We start from the raw sequence: 16,672 nt of genomic DNA, 5'->3' as shown, positions 1-16,672 counted from the left end.
CCAAATTGTGAAAATTTAAAAGCAACTTAACTTTACCTTCATCAACAACGTTTTGCAGTCTGGCGATTTCTAATATTTGTATAAAAGGTGTTTCATATTTAGTTTGATTTGATAGATCTAGATAACGGTAATTTGATGAATTGATTTATGTTTTCCTCGCTTCATTTAATATTACCTTGTATTGATGCACCACATACACATTGAAACGCTGTCATCACATCGAGTATCATGTCATGAAGTCTATGAAATCTGGGGAATATTTACTTAAAAGTATCGTTGTGTTTTGCCTTGACTTTTATATATTTCAGGTGTTGTTCCAAGCGGTATGTTTTTGGAAAAAGGTGATTGAAACATATCTACATGTTTTGTATCAATAAACTGTGCAAAGGCAAGAGTGGTAACAGTCATTTGAAATCAGAGAAACGTGTATAAAAGTGTCATTCCTTCCTTAAAACATGAACTTACTGTAACATCCAGCTTTCTTTCAACTTCACTCCCCAGTGAATTCCCGTTAGATCAGATGGTATATTTGTCGTCACACCTGCCAATAGATCATACAACTGATCTGAGATTTGTAATATTCAATACGGTTTGTTTCTGTAGATTACTATAAGATTGACAGATTTCTAAGGTATATAGACTGATATGTTTTGAATTAATGGTAACCATGAAAATGCATTAGAAAATTTATTTAATTATCTTATTTTAAGTTATATGTGTTTTATTGAATTATCTTTAAAAACGTTATATGGTTTCAAAATCAGAAATTACTCGGCTAGTTTCAACAACTGATACGAATCTGTGACGTTGTATTGCACACACTTTTTTTTTCAGTTTACATGATAAAGGTTCTTGACATCACTTGATGTCAGTTGTTTGTAATATCGTTTATTTAATCCACTTGTTATTTTAACTAATTAGATATAGGAAGATGTGGTGTGAGTGCCAATGAGACAACTCTCCATACAAATAACAATTTAAAAAGTAAACCATTATAGGTCAAAGTACGGCCTTCAACACGGAGCCTTGGCTCACACCGAACAACAAGCTATAAAGGGCCCCAAAATTACTAGTGTAAAACCATTCAAACGGGAAAACCAACGGTCTAATCTATATAAACAAAACGAGAAACGAGAAACACGTATATATTACATAAGCAAACGACAACTACTGTACATCAGATTCCTGACTTAGGACAGGTGCAAACATTTGCAGCGGGATTAAACGTTTTAATGGATCCAAACCTTCTCCCTTTTTCTGAAACAATAGTATAACATCACAACAAAGAAAAACATACGATAAAATAGCAATTGGCAGACTTAACTCAATCAAAAAACAATCAAAAAAATTAAAACTGTTCTATCAAATGTTAGTAAAGAATTTATAAACTCATCATCAATGTATTTCATGGTACTGCTAAACGAGCTGTAATGTGATTAAGAAAGTAAAAGTAGACTACTTAAATGAAAACCGACGGAATAATAAAGCTTATACAGGCATATTTCAAACGAATTGTGCACATCCTGCTACAAGCATGAAATTTGGCATAGACCTTCCTCAACTATTTCTCTTTTTTTCAGATGATGAGGCATTTGAAAAAAAATGTCTCACTTCCCGAAAAATCGAAAATACCGGACATCATACTTAAATCGGCCCAATATCGAAGGCTTGTATGTGAAAAGGTAATAGTATCATGCTTTTATAATAATATTTGGTACAAACCCTTATTATGTACTACTTTTGGATATATAATATAGATTAGAAGTCTTTAAAAACCCTAATTCCGGTAAAATCCAACATGTCGGACATTATACTAAAATAAGCTTATTTTTTAGAGAGGGTGATTGAAATGTGCTTTAACGTATTGCTACTATCATTAAACTATGCAGGAACCTTTCTTTGATGTTTTTAAGGGATACAATGTATACGACATATGTCTTAAAAACACTTACTTCTGGTAATATTTAAAATGGCAGACATAGATATATAGTATTTTTATTATTTTGATATTCAACTTCTTGTAAAATGTGAACATAGTTGGGTTTTTTTTTGTGGTGGTCATTAATGTTTTGGCTTTAAGCATGTTAAGTTGTCCTATAAAACCACTTATCATATATTGTAGTTGATATTTAAGTACATAGTTAACACTTCCGGTAAAAAAACCTATATGGCGTAAATGTCAAAGATGAGTCCTACATCCATATCTTCGAAGTAGAGTTTCGATGGAGTGATTAAAACAAAATTAAATCACTACAGTACTAAAACATTTTAAGAATTACCATTATTTGGCCAAAAAACATGTTAATTCCCAGTCACCACCATATGCACATGACGCAGTGCACGGGAGGCTTGATTTTCTACATTGAGAACAACTGCGGCAACCTTCCTGACATCTACAATGTCCAAGCTTATGGCAAAATGATAAGACCTAAGAAAGAGTTTTTAAAAGTGATCCTCTTTGATCCTACGTCATCCATTAGCGCCTGGACTGGGTAGCAGTAGAGCCAATTTTAAGCTCGTCCCCTAAACACGTTTCTTAGTATAGTGTACGTTTTGCATGCTGAAAATGACTAGGCTAAGTTGAGGGAATAGCCTAAATTAGCCTTCCCTTTTGCGTTAATAGTTATTGCTTGCTTTGTTAACCACGCTTACCCCATCTGAAAAGTTTGTGTGTTCTTACAGTAAACAGTGGCAGATTTAGGCGGATCAATTATCATTCTCCCACGTAGTCTTTTTTTTTCCTAATTTAAACAAACAGAGAACTGTATCACAATCGGTAAATACATGGATCACAATATGTGTTCACTCATCTCTAGTGCATTTGAAAGGTCATTGATAGATATTTATCCAAAGCTTTCCTCCTTCCTAAACACAATCTATAGTTCATCTACCCCTATGTCACGGAATAGCGGAACAGTAATGGCAGCATCATCAGTAATTTCTGATCGAATCATGCCTCGTTTAAGTTCGTGTTTCACTGCATCAGACACATGCACTATAATTCTAGTGTCTGGCTCTTAATGTGAACTTGGTGCTTAACTTGAAATCTATAACGTGGTGGTTAAGATAGAATACCCTGAACATGTGTTGCTACAACTACCATATGCATCCAAGCCTTCATACACTCTTGGAACAGTTTCACTGGGTTTTTTTAAAGTAAGGGCCTTATACTCTATCAGCATACTCGTTATGAAACATCTTGAAACTGTAACAACAGTGGAAGTAGTCTCATATGCGTACATAGACAATACCGGTAGTTAAATTGGTGCTACAAGAAACAAGAGCTATGGTCAGGGGAAAGGGAATACATAGACGAATCCAGGGTAAAAAACAAATTATCAAAATTGGCAAAGTTTTCTGAGAGATGACGACATTAAGAAAAAACTATTTAGTTTTCATTCACAGGAGCTTGCTCAATAGATTTTGAGGAAAAGGTAGTTTTAGCAACAAAAGCTAAGGATGTTTACCGTGTTATCCACCACATGATGGTGTTTCAAGTTTAGCCCCATGTTAACATGAACAGGCTTATACTAGAATAAAAAAAAGTTACATATGTCTGATGCAGTGATACACAGACTTAACTGAGTCATGACTCGAACAGTCGATACTGATGTTGCTGTCATTGCTGTCTCGTTACTCCGTGACATAGGGGCAGAAGAACTTTGGCTTGCATTTGGAAGTAGGAAAAGCTTTAGATATATATCTATCAATAACCTTTCAATTGCATGTTTTCTTGAAAGGTAACTTCGTTGTTGACATGGATTGCGTTTGAAGACGTAACTTTATGATTTAGAATGATGATTGATCAGCCAACATCACCAAACATGGATTTGATAATGGCATTGATAAAACGATACATGGTTTTGTAGTAAAATCGAAGAAACTTATCAGATGGGATTTACGAAGCAAGAACACATGTTTTTGGAAGAGGAAAGACTTATTGATGCTATTTGAACGATTTGGTCTAGTGTTTTTCAGAAATATACCATGGCAGGTGTGAATGAGTAACAAGCTTGGATTTTATTTCTATGCCAACTAGCCGAGACGCTAGTATATGATTAATAGTTTTAGAGGATAATTTAAAGTAAAAAAAAATAATGACCACCACAAAAACGCAACCTTTCTTTACATTTTGAAAAGAAGTTGAATATCAAAATAATAAAATTGATATATCTATGTCCGGCATGTTGAATATTATCGGAAGTAAGTATGTCGTATACATTGTATCCCTTAGAAGCATCAAAGAAAGTTTCCTGCACAATTTAATGATACTAGCAATACGTAAAAACACATTTCACTCACCCTCCCTAACAAATAAGCTGATTTTAGTATAATGGCCGCCATGTTGAATTTTATAAGAAGTAGGGTTTTGAAAGACATCTAATCTATAAATTATATTCCAAAGTAGTACATAACAAAGGTTTGTACCAAATATGATTATAGCAGCATAATGAACACACCCTTTCAAACACACAAGCCTCTGATATTGGGTTGATTTAAGTATGATGTCCACCATTTTGGAATTTATTGGAAGTGAGACATATTTTTCAGATGCCTTCCTATCTGTAATAAAAGAGTAATAGTTGAGAAAGGTCTATGCCAAATTTCATGCTTATAAGTTATAGCAGGATGTGAACAATTTTTCTACAAATGACTATTTCATGGCAAAATGAAGACACAATAACTAAAAAAAAAACAGCAGTATATACAATATTAAAAGAAAATTTGGTTTGATTGCCATTGAGATAACTCTCCACAAAAAAACATAGGAATAAGCAACTATAGGTCAACGTGCGGCATTCAAAAAAAAGCAAGGCCCATACCACATCGTCAGCTATAAGAGTCCTCGAAATTACAATGCAACACAATTCAAACGAGAAAACTAACGACTTAATATATGTACAAAAAATGAAGGGAAAACAAATATATAACTCATAAACACACGAGAACCACTGAAGTACAGGCTTTTGACTTGAGGCAGGCACATACATACAATATGTGACGGGGTTAAACATTTTAGCGGTATCCAGAACAGGGGTGAAATAGCACAACATAAATAAGAACTATACAAATAAGTTGATAAAGGTTAAATACAACATAAAAAGCAACAAACTAAGCTCCATACTCAACTCCGAGATATACACAAGAAATTAAGATAAAAAAAAGCATACAAGACTTATCTTACTGAAAGATGTCATTGAACCGATTATAAAATTAAGTAAATGTGTTGATTAGTTTGTGATATCGAAAAACCTGGTGTTCTAATTTTTCAGTAATACACAAATGTCTCTAGCTAAAATATAATATGTTGTTACATAAACGAGACAATCTTACAAGTTGAGATCTATAAACACCATAAGATGGTCACAAGGGAACGCCATCTAAAAATGTATATTATAACATCACGTCCTTCAAACGCTTTGAGTACCCTCGCGTGGTAAAATATGAATATACTCCCATGTCATGTGTTTTTTATGTATAAGGTACCCGACGTCATAGAAAAATCACGTAATAATATAAGCATTTTACGGGAAAATACACGCTTGTGAAACCAAAAATCAAAGCAACAAAGAAACATTAACAAACGATGTTAAAATCTCGTATAAGCCAATTATTTTTATACCTATAATACATTTAAGTAAATTATCATTTAAATTCATCCAAAACTATATCAATACGTTTTTGAAAATAGTTTAAGCACGTCAAAAATTTAGTTTCTCCGTTCTTTAACGCAAATTTAATGGTGCGTTTATTTATGGGAACGGCAAATATTGTCCTCCACCTATAGCGTTTCGATCCAAAAGAAATGCCGTATTTGTCCTATTTGAATCGAAATAATTCGTGTGGGCTTGAATATATCGTAATTTTACCACGGGTTGTCCCTTTATGCTGATATTTTACCCCTTGCTATCGCTCAGGGTAATATATTTGTCATAAAGGGCTAACGCTTGGTAAGATCACGATATATTCAAGCCCCCATAAATTATTTCTTAAATAATCGATAGGAAAAGAAAAATCATCTCTTTGATCATAAATTTTAGTATTGAGTCACTCTGTCTTTTTAATTATAGAATAAGGTATCAGGTTATGCATGAAAGCCTTTGCAACATTTCATCAATCAAACCAACAAAAGAGTACATCTATTATCTTGGATAATGTAAAAACTTGTGTAGACCAGTCGCCTTTTGCAATTTTTGAAAGTAAAATGCAAAAGTACGGATTTCAAAGGAAAATTCAGTCCCTTATCAATTGACAAAAAAAAATTCAAACACATCAGACGAATGGAAACCAACTGTTATCTTCCTGATTTGATAGATGCATTTCATTATATGAATTAAACCAGGTTTGATAGCTAGCTAAACCACTCTCACTTGTATGACAGATGTATTAGATTCTTACTTTATTTGGCCTTTTTAAACAATTTTGGATTCGAGCGTCACTGATGACTCTTTTGTAGACGAAACGCGCGTCTTGCGTAAGTGTAAAAGTCAAGTCCTTGTATCTATGATGAGTTTATTTACAACCACTGGGTCGATGCCATTACTGGTGGAGATTTATTTACCCGAGGGTATTACCAGCCAAGTAGTTAGCACCTCTGTGTTGACTTGAGTTTTCATTGATATGTTCATAATAATAAATAAACTGTAAACAAAACTTTAAATTTTTGAAATACTAAGGTTTTTCTACCTCAGGAATAGATTATCTTAGCGGTATTTGGCAAAACTTTTAGGAATTATGGTATGCAATGCTCTGGAACTTCGTTTTTTATTTGCCCTTTTTAAACATTGTTTGACTCGAGGGTCACTGATGAGTCAAACAATGTTTAAAAAATATAGACGAATGTAGACGAAACTCGCGTCGGGCGTCAGTGTTAAATGTTAGTCCTGGTATTTATGATGAGTTTATTTATTTCCATTGTATTGACAATACTGTGTGAACAATATAAACAGACATAACAGGTACAAAATTGAAAAAAGGGATACAGCAGTCACCACTGTGTTTTAATCCTAATCGCAATAACACAAACAAATCTACAAAAAGGAAAGACACGACTACACAAATGACCATCACACAATAATACACAAATGACCATAACACAAGAATACACAAATGACCATTACACAAGTATAAACAAATGACCATAACTCAAAAATACACAAATGACAATAACACAATAATACACAAATGACAATAACACAATAATACAACGACAAAGTATAAGTACCGAACCATGCTAGTTGGAGGTAACTGGTCTTAAACGAAAGGGTTAACAATTTACAAAGACACATACTGTAACACTGGAACACTTTATTGAGATGAAAAGTCCATACCCAGACTCTATTCTCGAAAACTATCATGTATCAATTGTGAATATTTATCATCAAGATAGTGGTATCTTCCGATAAACCCTGGTTCACACTCGTTATTCTCAGACACCGGTGATGTTTTATAAACTATGAATAGTAGCTGTTAGCGCTCGAATATCGAATTAGCTTTAAAATGTATATCCCATATGCAAGCGAAGCGTGTATATTGCCACTAAGTTGAGAGCAAGTAATCATTTAAAATTAGAATCGTCTTGCTTGTCATATTCCGGTATTGAGATAAACGCTTACGTCAAATATGAGGTATGGACTGCTAATGTAAACTACTATGGATTCGGTTATGTGTGTGTGCTGGTATTCGTGGATTAAGGAAACTAACATGTTTGTGAATGTTGAATTTCGTAGTTTTGCCTAAGTTTGCATACACGCCAGTAGAAAATGTGTAAGTCGTTTAACATTTAATTTCGTGGTTGACCTGTACCAAAGAAATCCACGAAAAATGGTATTCAACGATTTCAGTATGAATAAAACATTCACATGTCAGAGGTTTCTTTAAGTATTCTTCTAAATCAAGGTCCAACAATCCTTGATTATAGTTAAATACTATAGATAAAAGAATATTGGTGTAACTGTATGATACAGTAGAAACGCTTGAAGTATTAACTAACGTATACCACATGTGAAATGTCCTACTATTGTGAATACCTTCAAATCATCAAAATACTTCTGTTGGAATTGTGTTACCTTGAGAGCGTGAATGGAAACATAAAGTCAAATCTTCAGTAATTATGCAAGCTAAGTATTGTTAACGATGGTTGTTGTTAATTGTTTCATTTTCCCATCTATGTAGCTTTTCCTGTTGCAGATAGCAACTCTTGATTTGTCAAACGATATGGTTGGTATTTTCTGTGAATTAGACACCTTATAGGGCAAAGTGTTTACCCCTCCGAAATTAATTAACATGTTTTGTGAAGAAAAATAAATCTGAGTGTGTTTTGAAAGAAAATATTATTAGACAGAGAGACTACATTACATGGAGGTTGATGTTTTAATAAATTGTTCTGCAACAACCTTCTTTTAATAGTGCAATGATTTATTTTTCTGAGCAGTCATAAGTACAAAGTTGACAATAAAGTTCGATTTAAAATGACTTATACTTTGTTCAATGATAATAGCTACCACAACGAAGATATGATGGCGTAGTGAAGATTATATGAACACTTATTATTAAACATTTCAGAACAATTAGCTCATGTCAGGAGTTATATTATTCATTTATGGCCCGTAGAAAACATGAAAAAGGTGAATATCCAAAATTATCTATACGACAAGGTTATTTCAATGAGGACGCAACTTTTAAGGGTTGACAATTTTGGGTATTCATTTCTTCTATAGGGCCACATTTGTTTTTTTTTATACCAAACAGTGGCAGGCTATTATTAATTGTTGAAAAACACTTAAGAATTCGTTTAAAAATCAAAAACTAAAAAGGTTATCCGCTAGTTTTAATTTTAAGGGTTAATCTTCCTGCCATGCAATTGAATAAAATCAACCGAATTATTCCATGTCACGTGATTGCATGTTACCAAAAATGAAAGTTCGTAATAAATCTTTGGTATAATAATTATAATTATAACCTTGATAAAATGTACTTGTTTTAATAATCAATATGTATACCGAACTTTAGCGAGATGCAACATATTTCCCAAATTAAAGATATTCTTCAAATGGGCATTGCTGATGACATAGCTCATTATTTTAATTATAAAACAATATATCAAAACTTCAGTTTTACCAAACCAACAACTTGCTTTTCAAACACTAACTGTATGACATTAGTTGTAGCAAACATTGGAAACGGTTATGTTGCAGCAGTTTTACGAACGTAAACAGCATTGATTGATTATCATGTAATACATAATGCGGCGTAAAGCAATCAATCAATCAATCATGTAATACAGGTATCGTAAAACAGATAACATTTTCACAGTTATATTCCTATCTAGCGTCCCATATACCACAAGGATGACGGTAACATAGTGTAACTGATGTGTACATGTACATGTGTGTTGTACTTGACATAAGTATGCAGACTAGAGATACTTCTACTAGGAACAGCATACTCCCACAGCATTGCGGTTTATCTTTGTTTTTCGGTGGAGTTTGTGTTTATCGATTTTTATAATTTTGTATATTTTTTCCTTATTTTTTTTATTTTTCTTATGCAATTTTTGTATATTCTGACCGTAATCTCATTTTATGTAAAATAACAACATGTCGACTGTATTTCATTCAAAATTTGATAAAGCGTTTTGTCATAATGTGAACAAATGTTAATGTGACTAGTCGGTCTTTTTGATGTAATACAAATAGCTCGAATATTAGTCAAATCTACATAATTGATCCATTTTAGCAGACGATTTTGAAGACAACTGTATAGAAATATTACATAATTATTGGGTTTTTAAACTTTCTACTCTGAGTTAACAATCGGATGATAATTATCGTAATGATGGGATGGTTGCATTGAAAAAGTAAGGTTAAAAAAGTAGCCCATGTAGTATCTCTGTCATACAAAACACAGAACTATATTTGAGCATTTTCCGTTATCTGAAACTTCGTTTCGTGTTTTCTGTCTTAAATACAAGCTTTAAAAAGTTGGTACTTTTAGTGAATCCCCGAGACGTACATATTTTAAAGTTCAAAATCCTTGTTAACATTTGAAAAAGCTGATATTTTTTTATAATATATAGGTTTATGACAACATTTTAACTGTCATTGCAGTAAAACCTCATACACTATACTAGAAATGTTAAGTCATGTTCTACTGTTTAGAAAATATACCTTGTTAAAGATAAGATGAACAAGAAAAGTTATTGACAATGACCATTATGAATTGTTGACGTATTTTACAATTCACAAGTTAACAACTGATTTAGCATGTTTAGGTTAAACAATCATCATTTCACATTGTTGACTGAACAGATTACATTATAATGCTAGTATGATATAAACATTTGTGCAGTGTTCCATTTTGAGTGAATACTGAAATTGTCACAAAGTCTACAAAATGCAGATAATATTAAGAAATTAATGATATTAAATTGATACCAAACATTGTGATAGGGGGAAGAAATGCAGAATTATAATGAAATAAAAAAGAGATGGGAAGTGCCAGAAATTAACTACTCAACATTGTCACAGTCCTAACTTACAAATATTAGAGCTGCCAATTTTTGATTTTTTTTTACACTAACACATAATATCTGAAACTGTAAAAGGTCAAACTATTTTTTATTGAATCTGATACATGGTTTTCTTAGACAAAAGCTCTGATTTTTTTAATAGCGATTCTATCAACCTTTTCCTTGATAGTAGTGTTAGGTTTTGGTCATTTCAATAACATTATTATTAGCTTGTAAAGTATGATAACAAAAAGTACCTAAGATAAGTGAGGAACTCCATTTGGTAACTAGCTCGTCTACTTGTATTTCATAAACTTTGCCATTCACTAATGGTGTGTTGGTAAAACAAAACCCTTGATCAATTGTTTCGGTTGGATTTAATCGCTTTGCAGTGGTACAATTGTTTTCTAGGGAAATGTTTTCACCACAGATACGATGAAACTTCCACATTTCTTGTCAAATTTTTTGTTCAATTTGCTTACTTCAACCATCTGTAATAGACAATGTGTTCCATGTTAAAAAATGAAAGAAAGTAATTATACTTTGCATTCGTAAGGTACAAAGATATAACTTATATAACTACGGGACAGGACTACCGATCACGAGATTCTTCATTTAGTTTCATTGTTATCTTCATCAAAGGTCCGTATTGTCCAAATTTGATGTCGATTTGGTAGCAGTGACTGTTTTTCTTGTTTTTCTCAAATCTATTTCGTGCTCACATCAGTGTTACGCTACATTCTTCCAAAGTGTACAAGTTTTTTAAATAGTTTCTTACTCCCTCCTTATGAAAGCTCAAATATTGGAAGTGTCGAAAAATCAACGTAGCAATTCGCTTCAAAAAGCCAAAACAAAAGGACAAAGTGAAACGGAAAATTTCTAAGTGATTTGTAATGATGATGTAGAATCAAGAGAACAGTTCAGCTGTTTCTTACACGTAATTCTAATAAGAAAGCAACTAATACAATTTAAATAAAATACAAATAATTGTATTTTTGAATTTGATTGGGGAAAACAAATATTCCTGTATATAAGTATAGATAGATACATATCAAATATATCCTAACTAAAACAGATTGTAATATTTGTATGAAGTTACTTAAAAATTTAGCATAACATGAACATATTCTGATTTGCATGTGGTGTCTCGTATTCGTGGTTGATCGCTTTGTGAAGATTGTAACTAAGCTAAACGTGATTTGACGTTTGCTTTATTATCATTAATACAATGTTATATATAAGAAATATGATTCATTGGAGATTTGGGTATATTACTAGTTCGTTTGTCGGTTGTCATCACGAGTTTTAACAGTAGGGCATATGATGTTTTCCTAAAATGATCACCCTCTGGTGTCATTTTGAGATACTAATTATCGTTTTTAAAACACAATTACGCTTTTCTATATGTTAAAGTAATGTCTAATGTTTCTTTGTATATATGCTATGGTAAAACATCAATTCTAGTATGACGTTCTTCTTTAGCTTTGGGTACAAAGCCATGTTCTTATTTGAATAGAACATAGCCTGCACGTGATTGACGTTACAATTGAAATTGTAACGTCAGATGGACATTTTTATTGGTGTTGCTCATCAGGAAATTAGATAAAAACATTCTAAAAGAAAGTTTAAATGCTTCTGTTCTTTTTGTATTGATAAACTGTTGATCTTTCTATAACATTTGTGTTCATCAAATCAAAAAGGCGACATTTTGGAGCGTCTACTATACATGCTATAGGTCCGCTTCGAAGTACAGAAGTTCAAAATATTCCTATTAGAATCGAAATTATTCTATCATGCCATGGTCTATGCTCATTTTAACATGGGTAGGCATTATATTTGTAAAACATTTAATACTCATGTTCAAATGAGCATAAAGCATGTCATGAAAGAATTATTTCGTAAACATTAAAGCTAAAAGAGTATTAAACGAAACAGAAACGTGTGCAGGGTGTAGAATTTAAGGGAGTTGGCTTCTCAGTTTCAAAATAATTAGTTTTTCAAAGAACTAGCATTATTGATAGGAGATTAATACATAAATCAAAAGAGCAAAAAAAATGTATAGGTAACCGTGCTCGTTGTCAAGTGTAAGTCCTCAAAAACTATTAAAAATAATAGAAATTTATCATTACACATGTAAAGGAATTATAAAAAGAAAATTGGGGGTCTCCTGGCAAAATTTGTTACGACATTGAAATGAACAAAACCAGAGGATTCTGAAAATCTGACCAAATTTCCCAAAACTAGACAAGCGAGCTTCCTTAATAGACGTTTCTAATAGTAAAGAAAAAACACATTTCTTATTGATTTGTTTCCTTTTTTTGTGGAAAAAGTATGGGAAAAATTCCCCTTAATTTATTTCACACTTTTTTAATTTAAAAAAAAATACATTTGCTGAAATCAGAGTACCGAAGTAAGATATATGTATAATTCGGTTCCTTGTCGGTTTGTTGGTTCTTTGACACATTCCCCATTGCCATTCTTTTATTTTTGATTTAAGAAGTTAAGCGTATCTTCCTTTTTAAGACGCATGTTCTATGTTTTCCTTTTATATATGCTATGTTAAAAGCCGTCATCAATCTCGAAGATAACAGAAGATAAAACAAACCAGAAAAGTGCGCGTAGAGCTGAATTTAATAGACGTTTGTAATAATAAAGACAAAGCGTATTTATTATTGATTTTCTTTCTTGTTTAGTTGGAAAGGTATGGGATAAATTCCCCTATATTTATTTTGCACTTTTTCCATTTTAAATAAAAACTCATTTACTGAAATCATAGTATCGAAGATATATATGTATATTTCTTTGGTCGGGTTGTTGTCTATTTGACACATTCTCCTTTGCCATTCATTGTTGTTTAATTTTGAAGTAGGATAGCTAACCTTCCTTATTCAGACGTATACCTATGGTCCAAACCGCAATTTGACAGACTTATAGTGAACCATGAACAATAGGTTTAAACAAATAAAGTAGAAAGAAGTTGATCTTCATATATCGGTTTACCGATACGTGTTTATTCATTGTGACTGCTCTTTGAAATGTTCACACCTTTGATAATTCAGTTGTTGTCATTTGAAAAGTTCTGTTAGTATTGTTGTTTGTAAATTGCTCTGTTATAAATTAAGTTATTAGTTTACTCGATAAAATTGTTTCATATTTTTTGTTTCAGTTTGTTATAAAACCTGTTATTCCATAATTCTTAAGATCGTCTCTTAAATCACGAATTTATATATAAATATATAACCATCGCAACATGGTAAATGCATTTTAAAAGCACATGTTTACATGTCAGATTGATAGAAATAAATATTTACCTAATATTTACCGGAATTGCAAGTTGTAATTATAACAAAATGGACGTTATTAGTTCAGATATTGTAACCAGGAAGGAAAAAGGTGTAACTAATAAACAAGTCACGGTTACCTGTATGACAGTTGAACGAATACTTTAAATAGATAATGCATTACTAGTGTACTATTGTTCTCATTTTGACATTTTGGAGATTTTTACAGCTTGCAATACGTAGATATTTTTGCTGATTTTGAGGGCATAATCGTGTTTCGTCTGTCCATTTCAATTCTTCGTAAATATGTACAATGATGTAATTACACAATATAAACTTTTTTACTGCTACATAAATGCACAGTTAGCATACACAATTTTATCAATCATAGTCATGCTTTGTAAATCTATCATTGTAGACAATTCAGTTCAGGAATGATGAGCGCTGACAAATGTATTTAGTAATACGCTATATATGTTTGTGCACAGCTGGACAAATATTAAACACTGTTATAAACTAACATTGACTAGACATTAACATTTTAAAACGTTACACAAACATATACATTGAACATTTTAATTCGCGCTAGATAACATATCATTAAAAGAATGTTTCAGTGAATTCATGTACTTTTATTTCTTTTTTCATTTCATGTATAACATTAAAAACTTAAAATGCAGTTACCAAGTCCATTTATATTTACAGTACGCCGGCAAAGTCTTCAATTAGATGTGTTGTGTTTTTGCTTGTATCCAAGCTTTATTTACATATATATAAAAAGTCGAAGCAAAGGTTGTTGAAAGTGGCGTAAAACACAAACAAGCGAATTATGTATTTCAAATATGTACAAGTATAGATAAACCGACGATGTAAAGTTTATCAAAATATCTAGCAATAAGCTAACTTACAAGTACACATCATAGTTTTACTATTTACTATGCGTAAACAAATCTTATGTTGCTAGATGCGTTCTTATCAGGTGCGTCCTTATTGAACCGTTATAGTGTAAACAACGATAACATTTACACAAAATTAAGTATCCGATCATGTGTGTGTTTACAAATATAACCTGACATCTGTGTTAATAATAGATGATTTAATATATTTATATCTCACGAATTATTTTGACATTTCTTTAATATTAAACAACTGATGCATATTGTAAACTTTTGAACATGTATATTATGAATGAGTGATTATGCATCGGAAAATTAAGTATAATGAAAAAAATATTGTTTATTGTATATCTATAAAGTTAATTTTAAAGGTATAACATATTGGTGTCTTTTTTATGTTATTTTTAATATGTGTGTCAACAGTTATTTTATCAGAGAAAAGCGAAATGACTGGTTATTAGAGTTTTCACTTAACAGCTTCTATTAAAAATATTAATATTGATCGACAAAGGCTAAATGACACATTGAATGCTATTTCAAAAGAAAAAAGCAGAAAAGGCAAAGGCGAAAAACAAACGGAAGTCTCATATATTTGTTTGCTTTTCTGTTTTCTGTACACATGTATTATCAACATTTTTCAACATAGTCAACATATACAGAATATAAAATTGTGAGCAATACTTAGACTGATTTTGTAACAATACTTTACGTTTGAGTTCAAATGCATATCTATTGCATCATGTGCATGTTGTGACATAAGAACAAGTCGTTTGCATGAATTATAGTGTTTTCTTCAATTATTGACAAGAAAGATATATATCTATTACTCCAAGCTTTTTTAAAAGATGTTTTAGTTATCATTATAGGTGTAATACCACCAAATCATGGTACGCCACATCAAATTGTATACGAAAGGAGGTAAAAAAACTATTTCCTTGAATTTGACAGTTGTAGGTAAATAATCCTACATTTTTTTCGCAGTAAAAAAAATTCTGTGTAATAAACATATGTCTTTGGGTATTTCAAATAACCATTATCTTTTTCAGGGGATTTCTATAGAAAAGTGTTTAATCTTGAGGTTACATGATCGCTAAACCTTGTACACAGATGAAATAATGGGAGAAATTTGATTGGTTAACTTCCAATGATTATTTTCTTATGTGCAATGAAATGTTATGTGAAATTTCTAAAGTTCTGGACAGGATAAAGCGTTACTCATGCCAAATATTTCTTTCTTTGAAACAAATATAAATTCTGCACATTTTTTCTGCAATGAAAGAATATTTTCCTAGGAAATACATAAATAAATATAGAGTTATAAGTGGATGGAATTATTTAAATGCTGTAGGATTCATTTGTGTAAATATGACACTGTAATTTTCCATAGGAACTCCTTTTACGGCTAAAACTGTACCACTTTTACCATGATCTTTTGACAAAAATCTTATCCTATAATTTAAGGTTCATATGCAACTACAACAGGTCAAAATAAAGGACTGTGCGGCATATTTTCAACGTTTAAATGCCCTGAACTTCTCAGAGTTTAAACTAACACTAATTTTCTTAACTACCCCTACCTCGTTTGAAAGATTACCTCAGATTTCAATGTCAACAATATGCACATGTTTATTTACTGGTAACATTCCCAAGTTATGTCTCTGTGAGATGACAGAACCAGTATGTAAACAAAATTAATTTTCTATGAATATTCAAATTCTCCCCAAAACAGGCGTGGTTTGAGAAACAGTTGTATTTACAAAGTGCAACCTATACAAACATTTATTCAAATAGAAAACTTTCTAAAATCAGTTTTTCTCACATTAATACTCATTTATCAGAATTATAGCCTTAAAGAAATCACTGTGTGTATTCTAAGTTTTTCTTTACTGTACATTTTGTACCTCCTCCCTTGTTTCAATTCTTTAAATAATTTGAAAACAAGACTTTAATCATTGCCAGTTTACCTTATTTGCATATTGTCTGAT

General features: G+C 31.6%; 1 protein-coding gene across 5 annotated transcripts in view; it reads right to left on the bottom strand.

The window, feature by feature from the left end:
- LOC143053457 (neuralized-like protein 4) overlaps window positions 1-13,907 on the bottom strand; it is a 93,065-nt gene extending 79,158 nt beyond the window's left edge. For all 5 annotated transcript variants that reach the window (XM_076226246.1, XM_076226244.1, XM_076226245.1 and 2 more), the window contains exons 1-3: window positions 13,822-13,907; window positions 10,768-11,001; window positions 466-541 (exon numbers count right to left, since the gene is read on the bottom strand). In XM_076226246.1, coding sequence (XP_076082361.1) covers window positions 466-541; window positions 10,768-10,960 — 269 coding nt within the window. In that variant the 5' untranslated portion in view covers window positions 10,961-11,001; window positions 13,822-13,907. The remainder of the gene's footprint in view (window positions 1-465; window positions 542-10,767; window positions 11,002-13,821) is intronic.
- Between the last annotated feature and the right edge of the window lie 2,765 nt (window positions 13,908-16,672).

This window comes from Mytilus galloprovincialis, chromosome 12 (genome assembly GCF_965363235.1).
Source record: "Mytilus galloprovincialis chromosome 12, xbMytGall1.hap1.1, whole genome shotgun sequence".
Lineage (NCBI taxonomy): Eukaryota > Metazoa > Mollusca > Bivalvia > Mytilida > Mytilidae > Mytilus > Mytilus galloprovincialis.
Note: the sequence above shows the minus strand (reverse complement) of the source record. Positions and strands in the feature narration are given on the sequence as shown.